We start from the raw sequence: 15,916 nt of genomic DNA, 5'->3' as shown, positions 1-15,916 counted from the left end.
AAACTGTGGTCAATGACATGAGACAAAGTATACGTGAACTGCTTAATGGAAAGTGAATTTGCTCTGTAAATCTTCACCCAAATCACAATAAAAATAAAAACTAAAAAAAAAGAAATTATACTACAGCCCAATGATGTGTGTTACATGAACAGGCAATATCAAAAAGGGGTATAGAACAGAATAGGATTTTTGTAAATACTTAAATTTGTTATTTCTAAGTTTGATATACAGATTCTACTTGTGCTTGCTTGCGTAGTATCTTATTCCATCTCGGCTACAAATACCCAAGCATCTCAGGTATATACAGGTAAGGGAAGAGAAAACAAAGTGCAGAGACAATCAGAGAAATGACAACACAAAGTAGATTGTTCCTTACATTAAAAAGTTCATGAATCAACGGGTGATTATTAAGTTCACACAGAAAAAACCTGAAAAGACAGTGATGCTTGGGTACAGAAATTAATTTTGGATATAAGATTATTTTTTTTACTATTGGAGAAGTTTTAAAAACTATCTGCTAAGTCTCCAAATCAGTTCCTAATCTAGCTCAACCATATTATTATCACCAAGATTTTAACTGGCTCTGGTGGCGTAGTGCTTGAGGCATTTGACTACTAACCAGAAGGCCTGGCAGTTCAAACACCCACCCCAGCCACTCCTCAGAAGGAAGACTGGGTAATCTACTTCTGTAGAGATACTGCCTTGGAAAGGAGGGGTTGCTATGAGTCGAACTGACTCAATAGCAGTGAGTTTAGTTTTTTTTGGTATGTCTCAATAAATTAGCCATTTTGAGTCCAGGGCATTAATATTTGATTCACCGATATGTGATTTTTATAATTTCAATCACATGGCACTTATAATCACAACATAATACACAAATACAAAAACAACAATGAAGACTCTGGAAGGATTTTTGATGATATTCCTAACAAGATATTGATTAATTAAACATTTTCTAAGTGCTACTGTGTAAAGCTCTGATCTTTGAAATCTAATTGGCGAACAACACAAAAACCTGAAGGCTATCAAAACACAACAGAGTAAAGTACAGGACAGTATAGCATAATTTTTATGTAAGTATTATGGAATCACTGAAAAAGAATAATCAGGTGATGTCAGAAATAGAAGGCTACTCTAAGGACAGTGTAATTGTAATACTAAAAAACGCTAAAAAAAAAACAGGTATCAGTAACAGTAAGAGAATTCCTTAAGAGAATATTTATATTATCACTAGTCTTAATTTAGTTTACTTCAACAAAATGTTATATAAAGACCAAGTCCTTTACACAAACTTTATGAGTGTCAGAACCACCTGGGGACCTTTTGAAAATACAGATTCCTTATGTTAGCCTTGGGAATTCATTCTGTTGGTATAGGATAGTGCTTCGGAATCATTATTTTAAAAAAGCAGCCAAATAAAAATGTAATAAAGACACAGATTCTGACCTGCCTTCTTTCATGGATTAAAACATGTAACATAAACAGTTACTGATGTACAAGGTTTGAAAAGTATTGTAAAAAAAGGTTCAGATAAAACTCAAAACAGGTTTTATGCACTATTTTAGACTATGTTACATTTCTCACTTGACCTAAATGACTTTAACATTTAATATAAAATTTGAAATCAATGTATTAAACCAAAATTATGAAAACTTAAACTTACCTAAATTGGCATACATCACAAACAGGTTGAAATACTGCTGTAAATGACGCCCATGCTCTGAAACTTCCCTTCTCAGGAGATTTAGTACTGCTCTTAGTAAGTGATCACTCAAGCTTAAGTTATCATAAGCCTATAAAGGATAAAACATTAGTGCTTTATTTTTCCTTCAAGAGAAAAGGTGCAGGTATGACATCTTATTTGCATAAGAAAATACATGAACATATATAATTTGAATACAAGCAGCAATTTCTGGAAAGACTGATCACGTAAGAAACTATTAAAAAGTTGCTTCTTGGAAGAGGGAATGATGATGTGAGGTAGATTTCATTATAGAACCATCATACTGCTGTTAATTATAAATATATATATTTAAATAAAAAATCCATTTAATCGTAAGTTTTAAGTAAGCCACTGCACGTAACCAAATAAATGGAAAATTCCCTTATTTTTAAGAGACGATCACTACTCATTGCTATGAATTAATTTTTATGGAATTCACAGATAGGAGATTGTATGTAAACATATCAGACAGATAGATACACATGCTTGTAAAATCAGTTCCAGATTTGTAAATGTTTATCATTAGAAAGAAAGCTGAGTAATTTTACCTGACTGGAAGGTCCAGGAGATGCAAAAGGGGAAGGACATGGCCCATCTTGCAAGGAAAAATGTGCAATAAAAACAATAAGTTTTGCAAATGCACCCCTCACTTCTGCACTAGGGCATTCCAGAAGGTATTCAGAGAAGCGATTTGAAACATTAAAAAGAACATTATGAGCAAACCAAAAACGAACATTCTTGCTGTGACGAAGAAGGATACACAGTGCATCATACCTAAAAATAGAAAAGAAAATCTATGAATATGAACTCGGCCACCTGCTTTCTATAATAAATGAATGGGTCTCTAGGGACCCAATAAAGATCAAACACCTCTACCTACATTTTTATAACACACACACACACACACACACACACACCAAAAAAACCCACCATTCTTTTACTGTTGGGAAAAGCAGCAATAGTTGCTCCTAGCACTAATATAAAAATGACACATGAACACCAGGACATAGTCTACTCCCAAAGAGTTAAAAGGCAGAAGATGAAAGCTCACATAGTCATCTAGAAATCCACTGCCAAACTCTTTTTGGTTCAATGACAAAACAGTATCCCTCTTCCCTTACCTTAACATCTTACTTCTGGATAAATAAAATAATTATATAAAAGAATTAAAATGGTCTGTATACTTTCACGATTACCAGAAAATGAAAACAATTTTAATTTCTACATTTTAAATCTTAAGGCAAATTTTAATCCATGAAAGCTAAAACCTAGTAATTTCATACTAAAAACCTGACTTTTGTAATCTCTTTATATAAGGATATCAAAGATATGATCTAGGGTAATAGAAGCAGAAGCCACCTTCTAAATATTACAAAGCCATGTTTAGACTATTTATTTTAATATGATTCCTCCCTGCTACCAAGAGTGTTTTATTCTGCATTCCAAATTCTGAAGGTTTGGGTATGATTCCAAATATATGACATTATGGAAAAGGAAAAACTAAAAAGAAAAGATCAGTGATTGCTAGGGGTTAAGGTTGAGAGGGGCGGGATGAGTAAGTGAAACACTGGGCATTATTAGGGCAGTGAAATTGTTCTGTATGATATTCTGTAATGGTAGACACATGACATTCTGCAGATTTCTTAAATCTAAAACTGCTCTAAAAGATAAGCCTATTAAAAAAAATTTCACAATTTGGAAAAATACAGCAGCACATAAAAGGCCTCAACTAATTGTTAGCATATTATGAACCAAATTCCAAAGCCATGTACCAATCACTGGCAGAGCCACGGACTATTTTCTTTGTGTGAAATCCTGTGGTAAAGAGGAATCTAGCGGCAAGCTGAATGCTAATCATGGTGATTTCTTCTGCTTCAGGCAACAGATGATCTTGCCCTATAAATAAAATGCAGATGATTAAAACAAACAAATGAATACATTTCTATGTTCAAGTCTCATTTTCAAGTAAGTGTGCATTCCCACCAATTCTAAGACATCCTAAATTTGTTAAAATCCTTCACAGGCTATTTATGAAATAATGCTTAGTTCTTACTTCAGCAGCTCACTGAATATCTTTGAAAACTAATGCTTGAGTCTAACTAATGCTTCTTTAACAAATTGTTAAAGTAAGTCTCCTTTGTTTCCATTAACTCAATATATACTGTTCAAAGGCAGTCATCTTAAATGACTTCAAAATAACCAACAGCAAAATTTAGACCCATTTAAGATGAAAAGATTAATTTTATGAACTTATAAAAATTACATATGTTGATGTCTGCTAAGAAATCCTACAAGTATAATAAGAACTATTCTTTATTATCAAGAAGCTAAATTATACATACTTACCTGGAGGAGGGCTTAAGTAAACACTATTACATGTAAGCAGTTTTTTCATAAACTGAAAATACTCTAAACTGTACTGCATTCGGTTATGCATGAATTGTACATTCTGTTTCCGTACACTTCTCTCAATGGCTGAAGGCATAATAATTTGATGGGGTCTTGTGGTGATAGCAAGCTCTGATATGTATCTGATCAACTCATCATCTTGGTCTATTGTGTCCATTCGTTCATAAAAAAGTATATAAGCATTCCACCACCTTTTCTGGCGCCTGTATGACATGCGCTTCATCATATGATCAAACACTTCTCCCATGTACTCTCCACCAAAACACTGGTTTTTCATTTCTTCATCATCATCCATTTTACACTCTGTTACATCTCCATCATCAAATTTATACCAGCGATTTCTCTCACCATCTCCACCATTCCTTTGAATGATGTAAGAATAATAATGTCCTCCACTTGCTTGACCACTGTGTACAAGTACACCCACAAGTCTGTATCTTGTGCTTCCTGCTGTCTCACTTTCAGACTGCTCATTTTGTTGTATCAACTGACTCTCTGGGTTTACATTATCTCCTTCCAGCTTTGCAACACCTGCAACAGTGTAAGGTTCCATGTCCAGCTCTCGAGGAAATTCAAAATAGTCATTGAACTTGATTGCACATTCTCTTTCCCAGTCATAGTCAAATCGTTTTAATTGGATAGCAAGAACAGGAGGCAATTTTTTAATTAGCAAGCGCTTTACAGTATCAACCTAAAATAAACAGAGAAAGTTACTAGTCTCTTATAATCACTGTAAGAAAACACCAAACTTCTAAATTATATTAATAAATTATTTTAAGATTTATCTAAAATTATTTAAAGGTACAAATACATGAAATGAACACAAGGTTTGTCATAGTTTCTGATCTTAATGAAATCTAAAAATATAAGGAGCAATGATGGCAGAACAATGAAGCAAGCACTCAGCTGCTAACCTAATGGTTCATGATTCAAAACCCACCTAGTGGCTTCATAGGAGAAAGACCTGGAGACCTGCTTCCATGAAGCCAAGACAACCCTATGGGCAGTTCTCTTCTGTTATGGGGTTGCTATGAGTTAGAACTGACTCCACGGCACTCAACAACAAAAAATATAAAAATATGGAAATCACCTATGCCATTTGTCACAAATCACAAAAATTAGTGATATAGACATTACTTGTTACCTGTTTCCCATTATTGTCATTGCTATCTGTTATTCTAATGAAAATAGTTTGCTGTGAGCAAACTGAAGAAATGTAGTAACAGTATTAATGAGCAGCTAATGTTTACTGGGCAATTAGGTGCTAGGTAATATGCTAAGTGCTGTACAAGTAGTAATGTAATTTAATTCTTACAACCCTACAAGGCAAGTACTACTGAAACCTTACTTTAATGATATCAGGAATCACAGAGAGGTTAACTAACCTGCCACAAGTTTCAAGAGCTGGAGGTCACAGGCAGTATTGGCTTTACAGCCCATGATCTCTGTATCTACACTTGATACACACTATTGTGTGTGTGTGTGTGTGTGTGTGTGTGTATAAACTGTCTCCTTAAAATGCTGTTGTTGTTCTCACAGATAAAAAATTATTTGAGTCTAAAAATATGATCCAAATGGTTAAAAATACAGGGTAGAAGCAATCTTACATGGGTAGACAAAGTAATTAAGAGTTTCAGCCAACTTCTTGGTCTTGAAGAGTAACCCTGGATATGAGAAATATCCTCCCCTGCAGCTCTGGTAGCTCTGAGGAATTTAACAGCAGTTTGCTTCAGGGTAGTGATGGAAAGTGTCTATGTAACTCAGAGATAAGAGAATGTGGTATCAACCTGTTACGACTTCTAAGGCTATTTATTCACTCTTAGGTACCTGTTTTCCCAGTCCCGTTGGCACTATTTTGTATCCATCTACTTTCCCGGACAAACCTTCTCTAAATCAGTTATCATCTTGACTACCTCTCTGCTACCACCACAACAAAGTAGGGTAGGGAATACAGAGAAGATGGTGAATTCTGAAGATGAACAAACAACTAGCTTCTTCCAAATCCATTACATGCAATCATAATAATTTTAAACAACACTGGACAATCCATACCTTTTTATTGCATTTTTCACAATGATATGCATTTGCACCTTCTAATAAATCTCCTTTGACATACTGCTCCAAAGAATCAAGAAGATTTTGGTGATTCCTAATGTCTACATTCAGAGTCGTAAAAGATTCTTCACATTCGTACCTAAATGTTATTTAAAAAATGATCAAAGAGTTAGGATTAATTTTTTAGTCTTCTAAACATTTTATTTAGCTATGGAGTTAATGACAAAAAAGTTTGCAACATGTATTATATAATACAAAACCCATAAATCACAGAACGTTGTCATTTCTTGGTCACTTATTGGACATCTATCAGTCACTTACTATGTGCTGGACACATTAGGCTGTTTACAAACTATACTGGATTCTTTGTCTTCACAACAAACCTGCCAGAGAAATACCACCACCCCACTTCAGAGATTAGTGAACTGGAAGATCACTAGGCAAAATGGTGTTTTGAAGTAAGGTCTGTCTGGCCTCACAGGTTAAGCTCTTAGTATTCTCCCATGCTGCTTCCATTATTATCTGTTTAGATAGTAATTCAGCATGAATCTATCCAATTCTCAAAAGCATATTTTACAGTTTTTTTTAATGTATCAACTTTTAAATGGTCCTTCTTTTAATAGAAACCTAACTAAAGCACACGTTTGAACACATGAGTAAGTAAGGGACAAGTAACATAAGCAGTAGCCAGCAATCCAGATTGTAATTTTCTCAAAGGGACTTTCAGATTTCTGATAAAACTTGTATGTAATTTCAGAACACATGTGATGTAGAGAATGCATTGTCTACCATCAAATTCATTCACTCAATAAATACACTGAGTGTTTTACATGTAAAAAGAACTGTGGGATAATTCTGTATTTAAGATAGTTCTTCCTATTTAGGGATTTTCAATTTAGTTAAGGAAATAAGACAGGTACACAAATAAAGGCATTTATAAATGACGTGAATATAATATGAAGTAGGTACTAAGCAAATTGCTACTATCATCAGGAAACAGGCCATAGGAGAAAAAAAAAGTTAAATCGTACGATTCCAGTTAAAAAAGCAGGATATTCTAAGACCAAAGGTTAGCAAACATTTTCTGTGAACAGTGAGATAATAAATATTTTAGCCTTTGCAGGCTACCCCATTCTGTCACTGTAGTGAAAGAAGCCAGACAGTATGTACATATGAGAGCATGGCTGTGTTCAAACCAATAAAACTTTACAAAAACAAGTAAGGGGCTGGATTTGGCCCTTCAGTCAGTGTGCTGACCCCTGTTTCTATATAATAGATAGATTTGGGATTCCATGTAATCCTACAGTACATAACAAGAACAAGACTATTTCAGTTGTTGAGTAGGTACCTTTTGACCATTATTAATGGTCTGACAATCAAGATCATATTCTGTACATTTAATTTGGCAAAGAAAACCAGTAATTCCCAAATGATTTTGAAAACTGGCTAAAACAAAATGAGGATGAACAGAAACAGGTAACTAAAAAGCTGACCATTTTATAAAAAATGCGAAACAAGAGGTTAAAATAATAATTTTACTGTCCACTGAATATAATGAAGGTCTTTCAAAAGGACCAAAAACTACCCACATGAACAAACACACCCCCTTCATTCCGAATGAACCGTAAGATAGCAACCTGATGAAAATTTCCCATTTATATAATAATCCTTCTGCCCAAATTATTTCCCTATGTTCAAAAAGGAACCACACCTACTAATCATACATACATATGTAATAGTCTGGCTTGTAAAAAATACTTTATATTGCTGTTACAGTTGGTGAAAAGGGATTTAAAACCAACTTTAAGAAAAGTCCTAACGTAAATGTTCCATGCAACAGGCATAAATATATATTTATCAGCGATGAACTATTAATAAAGTTATTTATTTTCAACAGGAGGCCTCAAACAATCTCTCTTTTGATAGGAAAAAAAACCTTATTTTTTGTCAACTCTTTTTAAATGTTTTGTGCACAAATATATCTTAACAATGACAACCATAATCAGTAGTATTTTAGAAGCCATTCCTTCTTTTGTCTGGAAAATACTGCTCCAGATTTGTCATCTTCTACAATTAATATATTCAAAGTGTTATTAATTCTAAGATAGAGGTCAAATTTTTAAGTAACATTTATAGATATAAGCAAAATGCCATTTTATTTCCCCAAAAATGACTATATATAAAAAAATGTCAGAGGAAATAAATGTAAGAGATTAGGTGAAGTAAAAGGAACCAAGTATTATTTGAAAAAAAATACAAACAATCCCCTCCCCTGACAATAGTAGAGTATGCACAGTACATAATTCATTCACAGTCTTAGGTATTTAATAATCAGTGACATAATTCTACCTTTGTGTGTAAGTACTAGTGATAATTTTATTTTTGTTAGTAAAAAAAAAAAAAGCACAATATATACTTTAAATATGTAATTAACACTTACCTATGTGGGCAGCCTTGGCAAATCTTCTGATCAGCAAAAGAACCTCCTAAGACTTTACTTAGCATAGCCGGATGGCCTAAGGCTTTCAAAGCTTCATCTAAACTATCCACCAATGAATTAAAAAATTCTAACGCATCATGTTGTTCACGTAGATTAACAGGCTCACCCCAAAGCCTAAAGGATGAATAAAGTTAAACATGTAACATGCAACATTCCCAGAATAATAAATTTTTCAGGGGAAACAAACTAATACAACCACAGATGACGTTATATAAATTGAGATTTTATTTTTCAACTACATGACAAAGTAGAAAAGCTGAATGGACTTTAAGCACAGTGGGGAAGAAAGTGAGGCTCAGGGTGAAAATGGTACTCCAGTGGCAAAGAATTACCATGAAACTCTTGGTGTGGCTGATGAACAGTATGGCTCCAAAAAAGATGGCTACCTAACACCGCATGCATGCATTGTGAATCCAATGGAAAATGCTATTAAAAGAGGAAGACGAAAGGAATCCCACTCTTACTCTTATGTGGATATTATAAATATTATTTTTATTCCATTTATTTTTGCTTACATTTTGGGGTATAGAGATGGTATATGTTTACTCTTATTAACTAAACTGATTTTTCAAAGTGAAAAGAGAAAGGTCTGACTTATTTTAGAATAAATCTCTTTTGAATAACCTGAGAATTTACATTAGGCAAACCAATCCTGAGCAAACTAATCATCAATTCTGTGTGCCATAAAAATGTGAACAAATGCTGCTAAAACCCAGGAGCTACAGGAAAGTATCCATGACATAAATTTCATATTTAGAGAGTACATGCGAGTGTATTAATTCTAAGCAAGACACATTGCAAATGCATTTTTAAGCATTTCTGATCAGTTTTAAAAAAACTAAGAGAATTATTTTGATAAATTATTTTGTAAAAGTTCTGTGCAGCAAATAATCTCATTTAGACAAATAATAAATTGCATGAAATTTAATTATCTGTTAAAATCAATTTGTTTCATTGTTGGAAAGGACATCACTCTATCCTATTTATAGTCAACTCCCCATGAGTAATCTACTAATTGTAAAAGGGAAAGACAACCTTCACAATGGCGCAATCTGTTAGGCACCAAGGGATCAAATTTATTGATAACTAGGCTAACTGATAACCCTGTGACCCTTTATGCAATATGTGGTTTTTCCTTCCTGAACAATGTTTAACTTGAATCTATCATGAGGAAATAATACAAATTTAGAAAGTAGGACATTCACAAAAATTTTAGTGATTCAAAAGGTCAAGCAAAGGAGATTAAATGAGTTTAGAGGTAACAACCAAATTTCTGTGATTTCTTACTAGACTGAGATTTAAAGAGTTACCAAATATATTTTACAGAAATCAATACACACTGTTGAATATTAGAAATTACTAACACGATTACTTTCTTGGAAAGTGAAAACGACATTATTCTGAAGAGACATATATTTAAGTATTTAGAGGTGAAGTGCCCTGATATTTGCAACTTACTATCAACTGTTCTCATATAGGGTTGCTGTGAGTTCGAATCGAGTTGATTCCAGTGGGTTTATTTTTTTCTTCCCCAACTGGTTCAGAAAAACTCAAAACACACACCAAATATCAAGCACATATATGAAAAGACAAGCAAATGTGACAGAATGTTAACTGGTAAGTCTGGGTAAAGAGCATAATAAATACTCAATGATTATGATACTACTTTGTCTACAGGTCTTAAATTTTTCAAAATAAAAAATTTAAGGCGAGGGGAATGGGGTTATGTAATCCATATTTATCTAGAGTATGTTACATGATTAAAGTGCTGCTAATCCAGAAGTGCTAGTCTAGACAAACTGTGAGCTCCACTAGCACAGGAAAAACTAATTGGGAGGTAATACGTAAATGCACTCACTGTATTAAGAGAGAGAACAGTATTTACAGTTGAGTTAAACATTTTAAGACAAAAATGCTAAAAAACAAAACCTCACTGCAGATATGGATTGAGCTAGGGAAAGAGAAAGAAAGAATAGTCAGAGGGAGGCAAGGGGTACTCCAGGTGATGGAGCTAAAGCAGAGCACTAGGTAAAAATAAAAGAGGGGGCCTCGTTTGGGGAACAGATGTAATGTATTTGGTTAGTCATAAAAGGGATTATATTATAAAGTAGTGGTTTCAAAAGAAATCTAAATAGCATCCCTAGAGATAACAAGGGAGCTACTCTAACTGAAAGCATGACAGAGGACCTGAGAGTCAGTGTCAGGTGACCCTTTGCTTACCTTCCTGAGCTGTCAGGGAATCACTTTGTTGAAGGAATTCTAAGGAATATTATTTTAAAACCCCACTGCTTTGAAGTATTACACTCCTTTTCACACACTGTAAAGAATTATTCAGTTCTATTTTGGTATTTTAGTACATAATAGGCACAACACGTAAGAGGCATTGATTGAAAAAACATAACCAAAAAAATCAGACAAACAAGATCAAGATGTAAAGGCTCATAAGTCACTTTAGAAGAATGTTAGGAAACCAACTAATTATTTTATAAACTGATAAGGAAGAGAAAAAAGCATGTTCTATGAAACTGTACATTAAGAGTGGCCAAATCACCGGTGTGGGAAAGTTCTCCTTTATATATAGGGCATTCTAGCTAATAAGTCAAAAAATGACATAATTTGAATACTGCTATTATGTAACCCTGATGAAATAATACATTTAGGCAATAATGATCAATGGCTGTTAACATCATAAGAAGAGAGGTAAGCAAACACTATGTACTTCTATTCATGTAGGTAAACATTACCAACTATAAAGCAGTTTTGCCTATCCACTCCAAAAAAAGAAAAGTAACACCCCAATCTAATCAAGTCTCTAGATCTCAGTACTCATTTATAGGAAATACAGGGGGAACTGGGAAAAGGAGAAAATACTAAAATACCATAGTAATGCAATCACCAAAATGCAGACTGTGGGAAAATTTATAGAGTCAAAAAAAAACCACCCCAAGCTCAATGCCACTGAGGTGATTCTGACTCATAGCAACCCTGCAAGGACAGAACAGAACTGCCCTATAGGGTTTCCAAGGCTGTAAATCTCTACAGAAGCAGATTGTAACATTTTTCTTCCATGGAGGGGGGCAGGCAGATCTGAACTGCTAACCTTTCAATTAGCAGTTGAGCACTTTAATCACTGTGCCAGTAGGACCTAGTTTCTTCAACCAATAATTGGAAAGAGGGGAAAAAGACTGAAGAGTCATATGAACCATTCATGGTATATGGATCTCATTTGGATCCTGATTTAAAAAAAAAAAAACACGGAATAAAAAGCAATTATGAGACAACTAGGTAAAAACTGACAGGGATACTGGGTATTAAGGATTATTTTCAGACATGAAAAACAGCATTTTAAAACACACATGAGAGATACATATTAGAGTGATTACAGTTGAAATTATGCCTGGGATTTGCTTCAAAACAATTTAGAAAGTAAAAATATAGATTAAACAAGATTGGCCATGAGTTGATAACTGTTCAAGTTAGGTGGTAAGGATACTGTGCTCCAGTATATATTAAAAATTTTCCATAATAAAAAAGTTAATACCAAGAGGCTAAAGAATTCTGCCTTTTCCTTATTGTGATAATTTCTATCTCCTCCTATGGGCATATTGAGAAAGAAAAAAAACCTTACTTACTAAGAAGAACAGTTTGAGTATTACTATTGCTTAAGGAGCTCTGGTGGTGTTAGTGGTTATGGCATTTGGCTGCCCACCAGCTGCTCTACAGAAGAAAGATGAGGCAGTCTGCTTCTGTACAGGTTTACAGCCTTGGAAATCCAATGAGAACTTGCTATGAGTCAGAAATGACTTGATGGCAGTGAGTTTTGTTTTTTGGTGCTTTTTTATTGCTTAAATATTAAATAAAGATACCTTATGGTATATATTTTAGAAGTTTAACATTAGTGTGTTGAAATGTTCACAAAATTTTAAATATTCCTGTTATTATCCAGCAACAGCTTACCTGAACTGTTTCCAAAATCCTCTCGGCACATAGTATTGAAGTCGAGATGCGGCTAAATGACCAAAAATGACCTGAAGGTGTCTGAGGACACCAATATTGTACTCTTTTCTATCTTCTGTTTTACTTAACACTGGCTTGTCTTCAAACTGTTGAGGATATCCAAATACATCATCTCTGGGATCAACATTGCTCTATAAACAAGTAAGAGAAAACCCACACTCAATAATCATTAATGAGCTAATACAGCTTTAAAAGTATAGTAAAATATATTGAGACAAAATACCAACATTAACCAAATGATTTCTATTATGTTTCTTAATTCCAAAGCATGTAACTTTAAATTTATAAATTTCAATTTACAATATTAGTGTTTAACCCAACCGTTTCACGAGTTATCAGATGAGGTGACATAATATAGCAGAGAAGAGTGCACTGGTTAAGTAAGACCAAATTGGACACAAAAGCAGGCACTTGTAAAGCTAAGATAGTTTAACTAAGTAAAGTTACTTAACCTTTCCAAGCTTCAGTTTCTTCATATAGCTGTTGTGCAGATTATGAGATAATACGTATAAAGTATTTAGAACTGTAAACGTTCAATAAAATATAGACTATCAACCCCAACCGCCACATGGTCTAATTCAGAGGATCTGAGGAAAAGTTGATTTAAACATATATTTAGAAGCTCCAAATGATGAACTACTTCCTTAGACAAAACTAGTTCTGGTGACTGAATGGAAAAAAATTGATGAAAGTATTATTCAAGACATTTAGTATAATTTTGAATATATATGCTCTGGCTCCTGCCCTCAGTTCCCATCAACACTTTGAGTAGGAAAGAGATAATAAAAGAGAAGTACACCAGGACAATGATGAAGCAGTTTGCTTCTGAAAAAATTTACACCCTTGGAAACCCTATGAGGGCAGTTCTACCCTGTCCTAGAGAGTTGCTATGACTCAGAAGCTACTCAATGATAGTGGGTGGTTGGCTATAAACATGACTACAACTCAAGCCTTGCAATATTCGCTTATTTAAAGAACTATGTCATAGTTATGTCCACTCTAATCTGCCAATAAAACCTAATTTTTCCACTGCTTTATTCTGCACTGGATACCAATAGGCATTGTAAATTTTGCCACTAGACCATGCAGCATCATTTACAGCAGAGAGGTTTATTTCTTAAGAATAGTTAAGATCTGAGTTACTTTAGTAACCTAAAAATAGGTACAGATAATGGAAATGACAACATACAACTTGGCATAAAGTAATGAAGATATGGAATTAAAATATGAAATAGGAAAGTGGAAATAAAAGCCATTATTAAAAATGAAGATTACTATTACATAAGCCCTAAATTTCACTGAACACTTTTCACATGAAATATGAACACATTAACTGTGCTTTAAAGACTATAGATAAAGTGTCATAAAAATTAACTGCATATTTAAAGTCCTGCAGATAGCAAGCACTATACTGTAACTACATCAAGAGGTAGTATCCAACACTGGGAGAATCCAGTCCTATATAAAATTATACTTCAAAAAGTCCAATAAAAGTATAACACTCAAGTAAAAACAGTATTTGGTATAAGAATCATCAAACACAGAAAACAGAAATGAAAATTAAAATTTACCTCATTGTCTTGCTTCTCATCCCCAGACATATCATCATCTACATCACTACCTGTGCCTTCAATTGCAAGAATGCCATTCCTAATTGAAGGAATCATGTATAGTTGCTGAATCACAGAATTCATGTAACAAGTAGCACCAGCATTTTTCAATCCCACAAATCCTTTTGGTGGGCGGGGTCCAACGGGTGGCAAATATTCCCACTCAGTAAGTGCTTCACAAGCTAAGGGAAAAGATTTTTGTAGCATGAACACAATCATTCTGTCACTTACAACTCTACTAAACTGACAAATTAACATTAGCAACAATTCAATCATCACTACAGGCATCCTGAAGTAGTGCTCTATGTTTTCATTTCACCCTTAACAAATCTAAGATATACACCAACAGGCATCACTGAACAGTCTTAACAACCACCCATGAACACATATTTTCTGATGTGCTTCATGCTGCTTTTACTTGTAAGTAGTCATAAAAGATGTAATAATGTTAATTTCTATGTGCTAATTTTAGTTTTAGTGTTTAGTTATTATCAACTTTAATTCTTTATGCTTTTGTATATTTTTCAAGTCCCTTCAAATTCACTGCGGCATAAAATGGTACATTCAACATTACAGCAGTTTGCTCACTTTTAGATAATCCTTAGACCATCTGGGTTCGTATCCTGGTTCTGACACCTACCAACCCTTGCTTTCAAGTGAGCCTGTTTCCTTCCTAATAAATGCAGTAAAACAAATAATACATGCTTTGCCTATAGCCAGTGTTACTTGGAAGAGCAAATAAGATAGTGGATTTTAAAGTTTTGTGAGAACTGCAAGTTACTATACATCTTCTACTTTGTATAAAACTAGAACCACCAAAATATCCATCACTGTCTAAGTATGTCAGCAGTCCCCCAACTTATGATGGGGTTCTATTCTGAGGACTCCATAGGAAGTCTGTTCTCACAAAAACAAATACCTAATTTTTAAGTTTTCAATATTACTACCTTTTATTAGCAGTATTCTTTATAAATCTGATCTTTGTGTTTGGGGACTGGAGCACTACACATAAACTTCCAAATATATTTTAGTGCTGTATGTAGCACATATCACTAATGATAAGATGTACCAAAAAAATCCAACAAACCATGAGAAGTATGGTTCATGTAACTTGAATAAGTCCAAAGTTGGGGACTACCTGTATAATCATATAGATGTGGCATATATGGAAGAAAACATGAGCTGATGATAATGGGTGGCTGCTGTTCTGAAAGGGGGCTAAGGAATCTGGGATGTACAGGAAGTCTACTTCTTAGTATATACCTTTTCCAGCACTTGAAAATTTTACCATGCAAATTCAGTACTTGTAAACATACATCAAACAAAAAAATGCCACTAAGTTAAAAAACAAACACACACACACCATCAAGCCATCTCATTTTTCATAGATTTAATAGGATAAATAACTAAAGATCTAAGCTTTGAAGCAGTCAATTGAAAACTCCTAAAGTGCTTAAAAAAAAAAAAAAACTTCCTTATATTCTGATATGTTGTTGTTATTTGCCATCGAGTCGGCCCTGACTCATAGCGACCCCTCCTTGGGTTTCCGAGGCAGTATCACTATGGAAGTAGGATTGCCCAACCTTCCTTCCAAGGAGTGGC

The 15,916-nt window shown here is 34.0% G+C and overlaps 1 protein-coding gene across 1 annotated transcript in view; it reads right to left on the bottom strand.

Moving 5' to 3' along the window:
• Nucleotides 1-15,916, bottom strand: part of USP9X (ubiquitin specific peptidase 9 X-linked) — a 97,259-nt gene that overhangs the window by 13,672 nt on the left and 67,671 nt on the right. Inside the window, exons 31-38 of the mRNA XM_042782641.1 lie at nucleotides 14,276-14,496; nucleotides 12,645-12,835; nucleotides 8,628-8,801; nucleotides 6,185-6,326; nucleotides 4,070-4,823; nucleotides 3,496-3,619; nucleotides 2,272-2,497; nucleotides 1,664-1,793 (exon numbers count right to left, since the gene is read on the bottom strand). Of these exons, the coding sequence (XP_042638575.1) occupies nucleotides 1,664-1,793; nucleotides 2,272-2,497; nucleotides 3,496-3,619; nucleotides 4,070-4,823; nucleotides 6,185-6,326; nucleotides 8,628-8,801; nucleotides 12,645-12,835; nucleotides 14,276-14,496 (1,962 nt within the window). The remainder of the gene's footprint in view (nucleotides 1-1,663; nucleotides 1,794-2,271; nucleotides 2,498-3,495; nucleotides 3,620-4,069; nucleotides 4,824-6,184; nucleotides 6,327-8,627; nucleotides 8,802-12,644; nucleotides 12,836-14,275; nucleotides 14,497-15,916) is intronic.

Source organism: Orycteropus afer, unplaced genomic scaffold, assembly GCF_000298275.1.
Source record: "Orycteropus afer afer isolate SDZICR_OR568_19922 unplaced genomic scaffold, OryAfe1.0 scaffold00401, whole genome shotgun sequence".
Lineage (NCBI taxonomy): Eukaryota > Metazoa > Chordata > Mammalia > Tubulidentata > Orycteropodidae > Orycteropus > Orycteropus afer.
Note: the sequence above shows the minus strand (reverse complement) of the source record. Positions and strands in the feature narration are given on the sequence as shown.